A 14,368-nucleotide genomic window follows, 5' to 3' on the forward strand; every position below is an offset into this window, starting at 1 on the left:
GGATATCATTTCTCAGATTCTGCACTGTGGGCCAAATAGCTGATCCATTGTTAATAATCCGTTCTAGTTAGGATGCAGCCTTTTGTAGCAAATTCAAAATTTATGAGTTTGGTTGTGCACGTCTTTTGCAGAGAAGAAGCCAATGAACCAGATTCCTGGAGGACCTTGTCGCACATGGTACATTCTGGGGACTCCTGCATCAAGTACCACCAAGGCTTAAACATTTACACCCTGACAGTTGAAATGAAGGAAGGAGACCAATTGAACATGCAGAAAGATATCGCTCAACTGCAGCTGCATATCCAGAATCTCCAGCCTACGGTGAGAGAAAGGGTCTGTCTTAGCTCATCGGTTTAAAACTGAGCTGGAGTCTGAATAATTCTGATTTGTCATGGTCTTGTTGCTTTGATAAGTACCATGCTGTTATTTTTAAAAACTTGATAGGATTACAGGTTTGGTTTTGATTATAATAAGAAGACAGTTATATTGTGTTGTTCTTTTATAATCTCTTGAGAATAAGTTGCTTTGAGATAACATTCTGCTTCTGACAGCCGACCTAAACACTCTCAGATTCCACAACTGAGGATCCTTGATTGCTGTGAATATGGATCGCATGTGAACAGTTTAATGAGATGGGGGAGAGGAAGACGATGCTAGGAAAAGCATCTGTGAATGTTTAATGACCCCTGCTTGTTATTTCTGTGGCTGCACGATATGCATGTAAATAATACAATTGGGAGGAGAATGCCCTCCGGTGGGGGGAAGAGGTGGGCTTCACATAATTTAATAACCGGTTCGGCCAGAATCGAAAATGTGAGCATGCGTGCGCCTTGCGCACATTTGTGCTGCATCAAAAACACAGCGATTGTATAAGACAAGATAGCGTTGGGGTGGATAGGTAGGCCCAACTGCTGGCTGTAAATTACCGGTTCACCCAAACCGGCTGTATCCCACCCCTGCCCAGGGGCTTTATGGTCAAAATGTGTATATACTGCAGGAAGTGTCCTCCAATAGAGGAATTATTGAAGGCAGGTAATGATAATCACCATGGGTCTAAGACGGTGAAGGAATAGCCATCTGGGATCCCTATATACTGCCCACCCCCTAATTCAATTAAAGGGTCTCGGGTGTAAATATAAATAATCATTAGAAAACTGAGATGGTATTGGAGAGGCCAAGGGTGGAAGAAGTGATTGTGAATGAAAGTAATTTATTTTAACTTCTGGAGTGAAGGAGCTAAAATATAGAACTAATACTAGAATGTCATTGGTCACCTTTCAGTCCCATAAAATTCTAGGGTAAGGATAGGAGGCTTTGGTTCAGGGATGAAATTGTGCTAGGAGACATGACAGAATAACAGTTGGAAGGGACCCTGGAGGTCTTCTTGTCCAACCTTTCGCTCAGGCGGGAAACCCTATAACCCAGCGGTTTTCAACCTGTGGGTCGGGACCCCATTAGGGGTCGAATGACGATTTGCCAGGGGTCGCCTAAGACCATCGGAAATATGGGAAGTATACTTGCGAGTCGAAGAATCGCGCTCCAGTGGTTGACTCCACAAGCCAGCTGCAGGCTCTTCAAATCGCTAGCCGAATTCGGCTTCAGGCGTGATGAATTAAAAAAGAGAGAAATCTTTGCTCTGATGTCTCCCTCTCAAGCCAGCTGCAATCGGTCCCAATCGCTAGCCTAATCTGGCTTCAGGCATGATAAACTTAATAGGGGAGGAGTCTCCGTTTTAATGCCTCCAAGGCAATCGCAAGCAGTTCAGATCGCTAGGCAATACGGCTTCAGGCGCGATAAATTCAAAACGAAAATAATTTTATGGTTGGGGGTTGCCACATCATGGGGAATTGTATTAAAGGGGTCGCAGTACTATAAAGGTTGAGAACCACTGCTGTGACCAGAGTTGGTGAACCTTTTCAGCATGGAGTACCAAAACGGGTGCACGCATGCGCACACTGGGCGGCTGCTCTTGCGATTTCCGGCACATTTATGGGCACCGGCCAGCTGGTCTTCTGGCATGCATGCGTGCACAAAGATCAGCTGGCCGGTGTGCACATACACACCAGTAACTGGAAGAACAGCTGCCCAGTGTGCATGCATGCGCCAGCAGGGGTGAAATGCTCCCAGTTTGGACCGGATCGCCTGATCTGGTAGCGATGGCGGCGGGTGGTTCGGAGAACCGGTAGCAAAAATCCCTGCTGCCCCCCATGCCCAGCTGAGCTGCACGATCATCAGAGGTTGTTTTTTTTTTTACTTTTTAAAAGCATTTTTTCTTCGGCTGAAAAAATGCTTTTAGAAGTTTTAAAAAAAGCCTCTGATGATTGCGCGGCTCAGCTGGGATCGTCAGAACCGTTTAAAAGCATTTTTTTCTACAACCTCTTCGGCCGAAGAGGTTGTAGAAAAAATGCTTTAAAAAATAATTTTAAAAAAAGTTGGCCATGCCCACCCAGTCACATTACCCCCCCCCACCAAGCCACGCCCTCAGAACCAGTAGTAACAAATTTTACATTTCATTCTATGCACCGGGATGATGATCTCCAGTTTTCGGCACATGCATGCGCACCAGCCACTTAGTCTCCCAGTTTCTGGCACACATGTGCGCGTGAAGACCAGCTGGCCGGCATGCCGGAAACCGGAAGAGCAAAGGGCAACCGCTCGTGTGCCCGGAGAGATGGCTCTGTATGCCACTTCTGGCACGCATGCCATAGGTTCGCCATCACGGCCCTATACCATAGGGCTATACCAAATGGTTGTCCAGTCTCTCACTAAATTCCTCCAGCGATGGATTACCCACCGCCTGGAGAAAAATAGTTCCATTGATTGAATGATGGAGCAACCACAACTTCTGGAGGCAACTTCTGTTCCACCGGTTAATTGTTTTAACTGTCAGGAAATTTCTCCTGAGTTCTAAGTTGCTTCTCTTCTAGTTTACTTTCCATCCATTGCTTCTTGTCCTGCCTTCAGGTGTTTTGGAGAAGAGGTTGATACCGCCCCCCCCCACCTTCTTTGTGACATGTTCCCATCCTGGTTGCTCCAAGCCTTTACGTTTAGAAAGAAAAAGGTGCAGTTTGATTTTCAGAATGCAAGTTGGACTGTAGACTGATCGAGAAGAAGCAGGTGTTTGCAGAGTGGGTGGTGTGCACAGTGATAACTTATGGGCCACTTAAGGCTCATGGGGCAGAGATTTCACCAACTCCCTCAGTAGTCCTTCAATTTTACCACAGTCATAGTCTTCCCCCGAGAACTTCTAGAATTCACCAAATGCTGGAAATAACACAAAGCAGAGCTTAAGGTTATACGTTAAGATGTGGTTGGGTAGCTTTAAGTGCGTTGTAGCAACTCAGCTACGGTCTTAGTAGGCTGCATGAGCCAGGTTATCATATTATACATTTGGATAGAGCCTGCTACATGAACACCGAAATGGTGTTTAACTAATCTGGGATGCGATGACTCAGTGGCTAAGATGCTGAGCTTGTCAATCGAAAAGATTGGCAGATCAGCGGTTCGAATCCCTAGTGCCGGGTAATGGGGTGAGCTCCCATTATTTGTCCCAGCTTTTGCCAACCTAGCAGTTTGAAAGCATGTAAAAAATGCAAGTAGAAAAAATAGGGACCACCTTTGGTGGGAAGGTAACAGCGCTCCGTGCGCCTTTGACGTTGAGTCATGCCGGCCACATGACCACGGAGACGTCTTCGGACAGCGCTGGCTCTTCGGCTTTGAAACGGAGATGAGCACCACCCCCTAGAGTCGGGAACAACTAGCACATATGTGCAAGGGGAGCCTTTACCTTTAAGTGCAGGATGTGAATACAGTCTCAGTATATTTTTAATTTTCTGCTTAGGTTCCCCCATTGCTCACAGCACCAGGAGTGAAACAGAGCCAATGACCTTCCAGATTAAAAGTCTTGTTTGGGTATTAAGTGATAGCAAATGCACTGGAGGGGGATACATCATGTGTCACCAGTCGGAAAAGCTATGTTTAGATGTCCTTCTATCAAGAGACCTGGTTTGTTTCACATCTAATCTAATTTGAATCTGGGCCAGAGCCTTTAATGATTTCAGTTTTAGTTAAGTCAGGGTCAGCTGAAAAGCGCTTCACTTCCTGGAGAAGAAGGATCTGTCTTTCTCAGTTTAAGGAACCAGAATGACTTCATTGAGAGGATGGCAGTAAAATCTTAATATTCTCTTCTCTTCCCTCCCCCTTCCCCTCTCCGTTTTCTCTCCTTCCTTCCCTTCCCCCAATCACTTTGCGTTCCAGCGCAAGTATTTGTGTCTGCATCTGCTGCTGGCTGACTCCCAGCCAAAGTGTTTCCTTCTGATTGGGCTGAAGTCTTCAGCAGCTTTCTTTATTTGAGGCTCAGTTGGGACTAAGGGCATTCGGATGGATCAGCACTCAGGGTGGTGAAATTCAATTTTTTTTTACTACCTGTTCTGTGGGTGTGGCTTGGTGGCCACGGCAGGAAGGATACTGCAAAATCTCCATTCCCACCCCACTCCAGGGGAAGGATACTGCAAAATCCACATTCCGTCCCCACTCTGGGGCCAGCCAGAGGTGGTATTTGCCGGTTCTCTGAATTGCTCAAAATTTCTGCTACCGGTTCTCCAGAACCTGTCAGAACTTGCTGGATTTCTCCCCTGCTCCCCCACACCCCGAATATGTAGATAGGAGGTCTTTGCTCATGCTCAGCAGAATTGGTTACCCAGTGACCGTATAAAGGCACAGAACCTTCAGGCTAATGTCATCCGACCCTGGTCGTCATTTCAAAATGCTTGCAAGAGATCAGACTTCTGATAATAATATATATTGGCCTCTCCTAGATTAGTGTGGGGAGAGAGGAGAGGAAAAGGAGAGGAGAGAGGAGAGGGAGAGAAGAGAGAGGAAAGGAGAGAGAAAGAAGAGGGGAGAGCAAAAGGAGAGGAAAGAGTGAGGAGCGAGAGAGAGAGAGAGAGAGAGAGAGGAAAGAGAAAGGAGAGGGGAGAGAGAAGAAGAGGGGAGAGAGAGGAAAGAGGAAAGAGGAGAGAGAGAGAAGAGAGAGGAGAGAAGAAAGAAAGGAGTGGGGAGAGCAAAAGGAGAGGAGAGAGTGAGGAGAGAGAGAGAGGAAGAGAGAAAGAGGTGTGTGTGTGAGAGAGAGAGAGAGAGAGAAAGGAGAGAGAGGAGAGAGAGAGGAATGAGGAGAGAGAAGAGGAGAGAGGGGAGGAGAGGGGAGGAGAGAGGGAGGGAGGGAAAGAGAGAGAAAGAGAGAGAGGGGGGAAGATGAACTATTGGGAGAAAAAGGAAAGGAAAAAGAAGCTAGGAGGAAAAAAACAACAACCAGCCATTCCCATCTAATTTTGGAGTGACTAACCTAGAACGACTTTTGCCATCCGGATACCTTCCAGACATAGATAGGCGGTTTGCAATTTTAAGAATTCCCTGCCAGCATGGGAGATGCTGTCCCAACCCACTGGGAGAGTATCTGGTCAGGTAAGGCTGGTCTAGTCTGGTCAATTATTAGTGGAATCTGTCTAAAGAATTCAGGCAAGGAGAGTGCCAGAGGCTGAAGGCAAGGAAACTTGCTTGGAATTGGAACAGAGGAAAGAGTGACTGTGATTTAGGTTTCCAAAGTGTGGGGGAAAAACAACAACTTCCTGTTAGAGAATAGGAGGAGGCCGTTTGCAAAGCAACTCCACCTCCTCTGTGGCCGTCTCAGACTCAAAAGCAGCAAGGAACAGGGTGGGTGGGTGGGTGGGTGTATCTATGTAGGTAGTCCTCGACTTACAACAGTTCTTTTAACAACTGTTCAAAGTTACGATGGCCCGAGTTGACGTATGACCATTTTTTCCCAGAGTTACAACCTTTGCAGCATCCCCATGATCATGTGATCAACATTCAGCGGCGTGGCAGCTGGTTCATACTTATGACCGTCGCTGTGTCCCCAGGTCATGGGATCACCTTGCACGAGACCCTCTGCCAAGCAAAGTCAAGGGAGGGAAGCCAGATTCACTTGAGAACCGTGTTACTAACTTACCAGCTGCAGTGATCCACTTAATACATTTTTTTTATGAAAGGTCATGAAACGGGGCAAAAGAAACGCACTTAACCATGAGCCTCGGTGGCGCAGTGGTGAGAGTGCGGTACTGCGGGCTACTTCTGCTGATTTCTGCCGGCTACCTGCAATTTGGCAGGTCGAATCTCACCAGGCTCAAGGTTGACTAAGCCTTCCTTCCTTTCGAGGTGGATAAAATGAGGACCTAGATTTTTGGGGGGCGAGAGGCTGACTCTGTAAACCGCTTAGAGGGGGCTGTAAAAACACTGTGAAGCGGTATATAAGTCTATGTGCTATTCCTTCCTTCCTTCCTTCCTTCCTTCCTTCCTTCCTTCCTTCCTTCCTTCCTTCCTTCCTTCCCAGTGGTTAGAATGCAGTATTGCAAACTAACTCTGCTCACTGCCAGGAATTCGAGCCTGACTAGCTCAAGATTGAATCAGCTTCCATCCTTCCGAGGTCGGTAAAAAATGAGAACTCAGATTCTTGGGGGCAATAGGCTGACTCTGTAAACCACTTAGAGAGGGCTGTAAAAGCACTATGAAGCAGTATATAAGTCTAAGTGCAACTGCTATTAACAAATGCCTCATTTAACAACAGAAATTTTGGGCTCCATTGTGGTCGTAAGTTGAGGACTACCTGTACTGTGGTCTTTTCCTCCCACCAAGATTGAACCTCCAGCCAACAATGCTGGAGAAGGAAGTAACTTAACCGCTTAGTTAAGTTACAAACCAAACCAGATATTGCATTTAACTGCTGCTTCTTATATTTCGATTTTTCAAAAGAAAAAGGTGCATTGCAACCGCTCCAGGCTTTTAAAAAATAATAAGTATTGGAAGAAAGAAGAATTACCTACAATCAAAGAATGGACAAAACAAAACAACAAATGGACACTCAAAGTATCAAATCTGGCAGAGATGACAAAAATCTCCGCTTATTTGAAAGACTATATACTAGAAAAATATATTTTAGAATGGAAAATGTGGATTGATTATATTTAAAATAAGTATCAGATAAAAAAAAAATATCGAATAGCATATGAGTAAATTTAGGAAATATTTTGTATTAGATATATTTTTGAAGGAGAGGGGAATTGAGAGTGTGACTAAGTGTGGTGTGACTAAAGATTATAATTTAGGAATTATTTTGGATTATGATTGTTAGTTTTGATACCCTGCATTTTGTTCTGGGAAGTCGGGGTGGGGGGTGGGGGGTAAGGGGGAGGGGAATTGGGGGGGAGGTTTGGTAGAGATGGAGTGATGGTTAATGTACAGGGATTATTGAAGAAATATAATTAATGTAGGGTCGGGTCTGCATAGTTACCATTTTAGAACGGTGGGGAGGGAGAAAAGAGAGAGTAGGAGGTAGGAAAGAGGAGAAGAGGAAGGAAGAGGGATAGTAGAGGGAGAAGGAAGGTGTAGGGTGGAGGGAGGAGAGGAGGTAGATAAGAGAAGGAGAGGAAGGTCTGGAAAGTAGAAGAAGGTAGAAGAGGGAAGAGTGTTAAAAAGGGGGGTGGTGACTGGGCAAGCCCGACTAATTGTATATAACTGTACATTGGATGAATTATTTGATATGATTGTAAAAATAAAACTTTTTATAAAAAAAATAATAATAATAATAATAATAATAAAAACTGTTTTCTTCTTCTAGAATGTGAATGAAGACCTTTGTCCAGTGCAGCAGACCTGCGGCGACTGTGATTTGGCTGTTGGGCCTGAAGCTGCGGAAGCTGCTGCAAAAGACGGGTTGGATGGATTGATGGTTGAAGCCACTCAAAACGCTTCTTCTGATCCTCTGGAGATCTCGCCCCCTGTTTGCCTTGCGGGGGAAGGCGCCTCCCAGCTACCAGAAGAGCTTTTAAGTGCATCACAAGAGACGTTGGAGGAAATGCAGAACCAAACGACTTCCTGTCAGGGCGAAAAATTGCCACACAAAGAGGAAGAGGAGTGTTTATCCTCCGTTGGAGACTCTGTTGTAGCCGTGTTGGAAGAAGATGATAGCAAGAGAACCTTCTGTGATGCTGCTGGCCTCCCTTCCTTTGGAAGTACCAACAAGGAAGTTGGAATGAGCTCTTCCAGTGCTACTTTGGAACAAGGGGATAATCTCTTCCAGGAAGTGCAGCTGGCTGGATCAGGAGTACCTGAAAATACATCCCCAGCTTCCTGCGTGGGCAGCAATGTAAATATGGGACAAGGTGAATGCAAGAGCTGCACAGGAGCCATAGACGTTAGCGTGACGTCCCAACCGTATATGGAAAATGGGGAAATTGATGTGGAGCCTTCCGGGACGACAGCTATGGAAGGGCTGCCATCATCCATTGCATCACAAACCAATCCTGCCGCCTTCTTCCTTGGGGATGGTGACCCTACTGTTGCCTGTAAAGATGAGAATGAGCCAACCTCGGTGCCAGAAGTTCTTGTAGATGTGGTTGCTACTGCATATGTTAGTTCTGTTGACAATGGAAGGAACAAAGAGACCGGAGCAGAAAATCATAGCAACAGTGGACCAAAAAACACTATCCCAAAACAGTCAGAGGAGAAGGAGAACATTGCTCCAAACCCTGGAGTAGAACTGTTGTCCAAAAACCTTGAAGACATCTCTGGCTTTTCTCTGGAGCATTGTTCTGCGATGGAAGTGAGTGATCAAGGGCAACAGAGAGATGCAGACACGGCTACTGAAAACAGTGCTTTGGATTTGAGCAGCAAAGGACCAAGCAGTCCTCTAGATGGCAACATCGGAAACCCTAGGAAGAGCCCAACGTGTGAGCAGCCCCAGGCTGCCTGTGGTGGAACTGATATCCCAGAGACCACAGCTACAGAGCAGAGTGAGCAAAAAGTAGTTGACCTGACACCATTGGAGACTGAAGGAAATGCCAATCCTACCACGGTTGGTCAGGGGTCTCTTGTTGCACACCCGGATGAGAAACAGGATTTTGGCAAAGACCAAGAGTTCAGTTCCTCTGTGCTGCAGGTGCAGGCAGATCCAGTTGATGGTCCTGAATCGCCTCCAGATGTTCTCAATGCTCTTATGATGACACCCTCTGATCTTGAGAAGCCTCTTTGTGGACCAGCAGAGATGATAGGAAGCGAAGAGGAACTAGATCAATCTGGCGAAAGCCTCCAAAAACGCATAGCTCTGACATCAGCCTTGCTGGTTGAGAAAGCTATTCAGGAGGCTCAGTTGATTGTTATGCAGAAGGACAATGTTAGAGCAGCCTCTGTTGGCCAGGAAGCTCCTTCACAGTTGGACAGCCTTGCCCTATCTTTGCCTGGTGAGGGCACCCAATGTATTCAGGAGCATTTAATGGGCACACCCTCTGCTGCTCTTAATCAAGGCTCCAAACAAAACCAGGAAGTAGGAGCAGCAATAACAGCAGAAGCAGCAGAGCGGCTGACTGGAGTGGCTAAACAGGGAAGCCCAGAGCAAAGTGAGCTGGCAGCCACGTCTCTTGCTCCGGTGGTTGGCTGGGAAGAAGACAAGGAGCGCAGCTCTTCACAGCTGCCTGAAAGCAAGAAGAAACTGCTTGTCAAGACGGAGGAGAGCTTCCCTCCGGGAGTCCTTGTGCAATCGCCTCCTTGTGATCTGGGTGAAGAGCAGCCGGTGGATGGAAGCAATGCCGAGCCCAGCTTAAAGGAGAAAGCTGCCAATCTGGAACCTGAGGAGCAAGTAAAGGTAGAGGCAGTCAGAGATGCTCCTCCAGAGCCTGGCTTAGCAAAAGGCGCTTCTCTTTGCAACGGGGGGACTCCTTCCCCCGAGATCATGCTGAACCCAGGACTTGAGCTTGGTCCAGCTGGGCAGGCAGCCTCTCCAGCTGGCAGCACCTTGGATGCGATCGAAGCTCCTCTGGCGGCTCTTGAACTGGCCATGGGAACTGGTCTTTCACAGCATGGAGAGGAGGAAGAGGAGGAGGAGGAGGAGGAGGGGGAAGTGGAAAACATCCCTTCCCGAATATTGCTTCAGCCAATTGCTGAAGAGCCCCTTGGTGACTGTGATTCTGGTCCCGAAATGCTTTCATTGGCTTGTGAAATGGACGTTACGAAGCTGGGAGAGTCGGAAGAAGGGAGCAAGAGGAGGACTAGCCCAGATGAACCAGAATCCCTTCCCTTGCCTCTCTGCACTCTTCCTGTCACTGAGCAGTCGGACAAAGTTGGAACGAAAGAATCTGCTCAGCAACTTGATCATCTGTTGGATAATGCTGACCCAATGCCTGGTCAAGTGATATTGCCAGCAGAAGCACATGTCCCTCTGGAATCTCTCACTGGAAATCCCGTGGAAGTCCCCTGCTTGGTGGAAGCTAGCTCCAAGCCTGGATGTCTCCTTAATGGTGTGAAAGAGGAGTTAGATTTACAGCCTGGTAGCAAAATGAACTCTGCAACCCTGGAACTAACCAGCTCTTCACCTGTTTCAGGTAAGAAAACGAAAAAAAAAAGTGTGATTCAATTTTCTTCTCTAGGCCAGCAGAAGGTGGGGGGGGGGAGAGATGTGATTTGTGGATGACAAGTGAGGTGGGGGGGTGTCTGTTTGCTGAAATGATGTGACTAACAAAGCTAGGAAGAAGGTGGAGAAGAGAAAAGCAAGGAAGCCCCCTATTTCTTGGTTCGGAAAATCTGTAAGTGGTAGCCTGGTTGCTCCAACTTCTCTTTCCCCTTTTGCACAACTAAACGTCAGGTTGTCAGTTGCTTGAAGCACGCACCTGCTTCCCACCGGACCCCTTTTCCTTTGACTCTTTCTCTCCTAAATTGTCATCAAGGTACATGATCCTGCCCTACAAAGCATCTGTTAAGAAGGAGATTGACCAAAGTGGTTGTATGAAGGCAGAACAGATGCCTTATGTCTTGCGAGGTTTCCATGTTTCATGCTGGCTTGGCATGGTCAGAGAAGACAACAGAGCTATGGGTTAAACTTTTGCCTGTCAGCTGCTCAAGCTTCTAAAAGTGGCTTTCCAAGATGGCTGGGATCCAAATGTAGTTTGAGGTCACAGGGAAGCAAACTTTAATTTTTTAAACTCCTTCCCATTTCTGCTTTGGCAAAAAACTTTGCCGAGTAGGGTACCCACTCTTCCCTGAAAATAAGACCCAACCAGAAAATAAGTCCTAGCATGATTTTTCTCAGGATGCTTGTAATATAAGCCCCACCTCCCAAAATAAGCCCCAGTTAATTGTCAGCCAGATGGGTGCATTTATTTCCCCCCCCAAAATAAGACCTAACCAGAAAATAAGCCCTAATGTGTCTTTTGGAGCACAAATTAATATAAGACCCCGTCTTATTTTCAGGGAAACATGGTGTGTGTGTGTGTGTGTGTTTGTGTGTGTGTGTATTTGCTGGGCTTCAAGCCTTTATTTCCGACTTGAGAAAACAAAAGGTCCGGACGAAGGAGTTTGATTAGCGAGAGAGCACCGTTGACAAGCGAGGACCTGAAGGATCAAGACAGACCGGTTGAACGCCTTCTTCAAACCATTTTGCCTCTTCTGTAACAGGAGTTGTTAGAGCAAATTGTTTTCTTTGCTTTTCTTTGTTTTGTTTTTAAAGGTGAGAGCGAGGAAGGTGGGGAGGGAATGAAGGCAAGGCCTTCCCCCCCCCCTCCATCTGAGCTGTAAACCTAGAGGCATAATTGTTGGCAAGGCTTAATGATAGTTTAATGCAAGCTTTCATGGCTCCACCTGTTCAGACAGCTGTTTAAAAAAAAGAGAGAGAGAGAGAGAAGAAAACAGCTGATCTTTCCCTGCTGCTATTATGTGGCTTGCCCTGAGGAATCGCAGGTGTGGGGAGGCCTCTCTTCCTCCTCCAGTTAAGTTAGATCTGCTGCAAATTAGTACCAGCAAATTTCCCCCAAGTTAAAACTGAACGAACATGACAGATCGAACCAATGCTAGGTGCGCGCTCTTATTTTTGTTTTAGGCGCAACGTGAAGGATTCAGCCCCCACTCACCATGGTTTGCCCTGTCATCGCAGGACGAACTGCAAATAGTAGGAAAAACTGGGAGCATTTGCTGTTTGGGGACTAGCGGAGGCAGGGTGTGTACAGGAATATTTTTTTCACAAGGACAAAACTGGAAGGAGCGCAGCCTGGAAAAAATAAAAATAAAGAACAGCTGCTCTCAGGCCTTGCTTGACAGGATTTGGCGTCCAGCGAGCTCCATTTTATTTTTGTGGCATACGGTGGCTTGATATTTTGATCTCATATGGGGAGGGGACAGAGCTGTCATGCGATCCTGGCGAAGCCGCAGTTGATCCCTCCTTTTGGACTTCAGTGGCAGCCTCCTAAAATTATTCCCTCACCCCCGTTAAACTCTCGCCTTTTATTCAACGCAGCAGCCTCCAGAAAGAAGGAACGAACCCCGGTTGCACAACAGATGAACGGCCAACTTTTATATATACATATACATAAAAACACCCTTTGTAGGCAGAGGTTGGTCTTCTGAGCTTGTTGCGCGGCTCCCCGGATGGTTATAAAAACCCTTTGTTTTTAAAAATGCAGCCTAACCTTTTTAGATGTCATCAGAAAGGCTGGCCTGTTGAAGACACAGGATATTATCAAACATGGAACTTATTTTCTCAGTGGTTGGAAGAAAGGGGTGGAGAGTAAGAATGGAATCTGTATTGCTAAGCAAATTAAATACCCAGGCAACATGATGTTTATTAAGCACTAAGAAATGAAATTAATAGAAAATGTATAGATAGATAGATAGATAGATAGATAGATAGATAGATAGATAGATAGATAGATAGATAGATAGATAGGAAGGAAGGAAGGAAGGAAGGAAGGAAGGAAGGAAGGAAGGAAGAAGGAAGGAAGGAAGGAAGGAAGGAAGGAAGGAAGGAAGGAAGGAAGGAAGGAAGGAAGGAAGGAAGGAAGGAAGGAAGGAAGGAAGGGAAGGAATGCTGGCCTGTTAGAAAAGTCTTGCTCTTGGATTTCGTAGAGCAAGAATGCCTTGAAAGTAGACGTGTAGTGGGACTGCTGGGTGATGTTTGCTGAAAGCGGCTTTCGCCTCAAAACTGCTTTGCGCTGAATATGTGGGGAAGGCTAAAACTGAAGGCGCAGGGGAGGGGCTGGGAATGGGCACCTGTAATTAAGGTGCACTTCCTGCTTTGCACCTGCTGCCAGCCACGATGGTGAGACTGCGTAGTTCAGGAAAGCTCCAGAGCAACTGGAGAAACAGGATTAAACGGGAGTCTCCACCATGCCCGGAACACAGCAAACGCGAATGTTTGCTGTCCACATGTGATCTAGGTAGTAGAAATGGCCTCAAGGGGCCAAAGATCCTTGTGGGGAGCGCCAGGAGCCAACTGAGAAAGGTGTGTGTATGCGGAGACCTCAAGGTGGGAGCGAGAAAAAATATTCCTAAACTGTGTGTGTGTGTTTGTGTGTCTGTGTGGTCTGTGTGTGTGTGTGGTGTCTTCATCAAGGGAGATTCTCTAGGTGACTTGGCAAGAAAGACATGTGTGAAATGGAAAATAAGTGAGGCGGGCTGCCTTGAATTGCCCAGTGTACCCTCTCTCCTTCTCTCCCACTAGGATGTCAAATGCAACCTACCACTTTTTCTTTCGCTTGCAGTCCCTCCCTCTCTCTCTCTCTCTCTCTCTCTCTTGTGCCAAGCATGCATTGTTTGTTCTGAGCTCAAGCTAAGCTTGTTCTTTCTTGCCAAGGCATGCTGCTCTCCCCTGTGACTTTCAGGAGACGTAGCCACTCTTGCACCAAAACAAACACAAAGGCTTACAAATGCGTTCTCCCCGCCCCCTCTCGATTCTCAAATCCCTTCTCGGTCTCTCTTCCCCCCCCCCCCACCAACCATTGCTGATGATGCTGTTGAGAGCTGCCAAAAATGTTGCTCTGGATCATCTAAAGTAGCTTCCCTTGCTAATCCCTCTCCCCCACTTTTGTTACACGAGAGAAATAACAAGGCAGAAATAAAGTGCCTGCTTGTTCCAAACTCCCTAAATGTTTGTTCGAAATTTAAATTGGTTTTGCTTATTAAATCTACACACACATGCACCCTTTGCTAGTTGTTTAATGTTTCCTAAATCTTTGGGAGTTGATGAGAGCTGTTTTGAGTGCTTTGCAAGATGATGGTTCAGCAGCTCGCAGATATTAAGCAAACCAGTGTTACCAAGTCACTAGCGAAGTTACTATTTGCTGAAGTATCACATGGTAAATGGAAACTAGAAAAACTCTTCATCTGTACAGAAACGTCTGTAGTTTGGTTTCCTTAGAAATGATATTGTAAACACATGACAACTGCCAGACCAGAGGATCGTCTGGCCTGATGTTATTGATTTCAGGTTTGTCCAACTCTACCCAACATTGTGCCCTCCGGATATGTTGGAGCTGCTGTTTCCCGAATGCCC

At 46.5% G+C, this 14,368-nt stretch overlaps 1 protein-coding gene across 2 annotated transcripts in view; it reads left to right on the top strand.

Moving 5' to 3' along the window:
* The first annotated feature begins 13,189 nt into the window (after nucleotides 1–13,189).
* AKAP13 (A-kinase anchoring protein 13) overlaps nucleotides 13,190–14,368 on the top strand; it is a 138,337-nt gene continuing 137,158 nt past the window's right edge. Inside the window, exon 1 of one of the 2 annotated variants that reach the window (XM_058156699.1) lies at nucleotides 13,190–13,318. Coding sequence is in view for 1 of the 2 variants with exons in the window: in XM_058156697.1 (XP_058012680.1) it covers nucleotides 13,327–13,342 (16 nt within the window). In the remaining variant the exon portion in view is untranslated. Of the gene's footprint in view, nucleotides 13,343–14,368 lie in introns of both variants that reach the window. The other variant, XM_058156697.1, reaches the window with a different exon arrangement.

Source organism: Ahaetulla prasina, chromosome 13, assembly GCF_028640845.1.
Source record: "Ahaetulla prasina isolate Xishuangbanna chromosome 13, ASM2864084v1, whole genome shotgun sequence".
Lineage (NCBI taxonomy): Eukaryota > Metazoa > Chordata > Lepidosauria > Squamata > Colubridae > Ahaetulla > Ahaetulla prasina.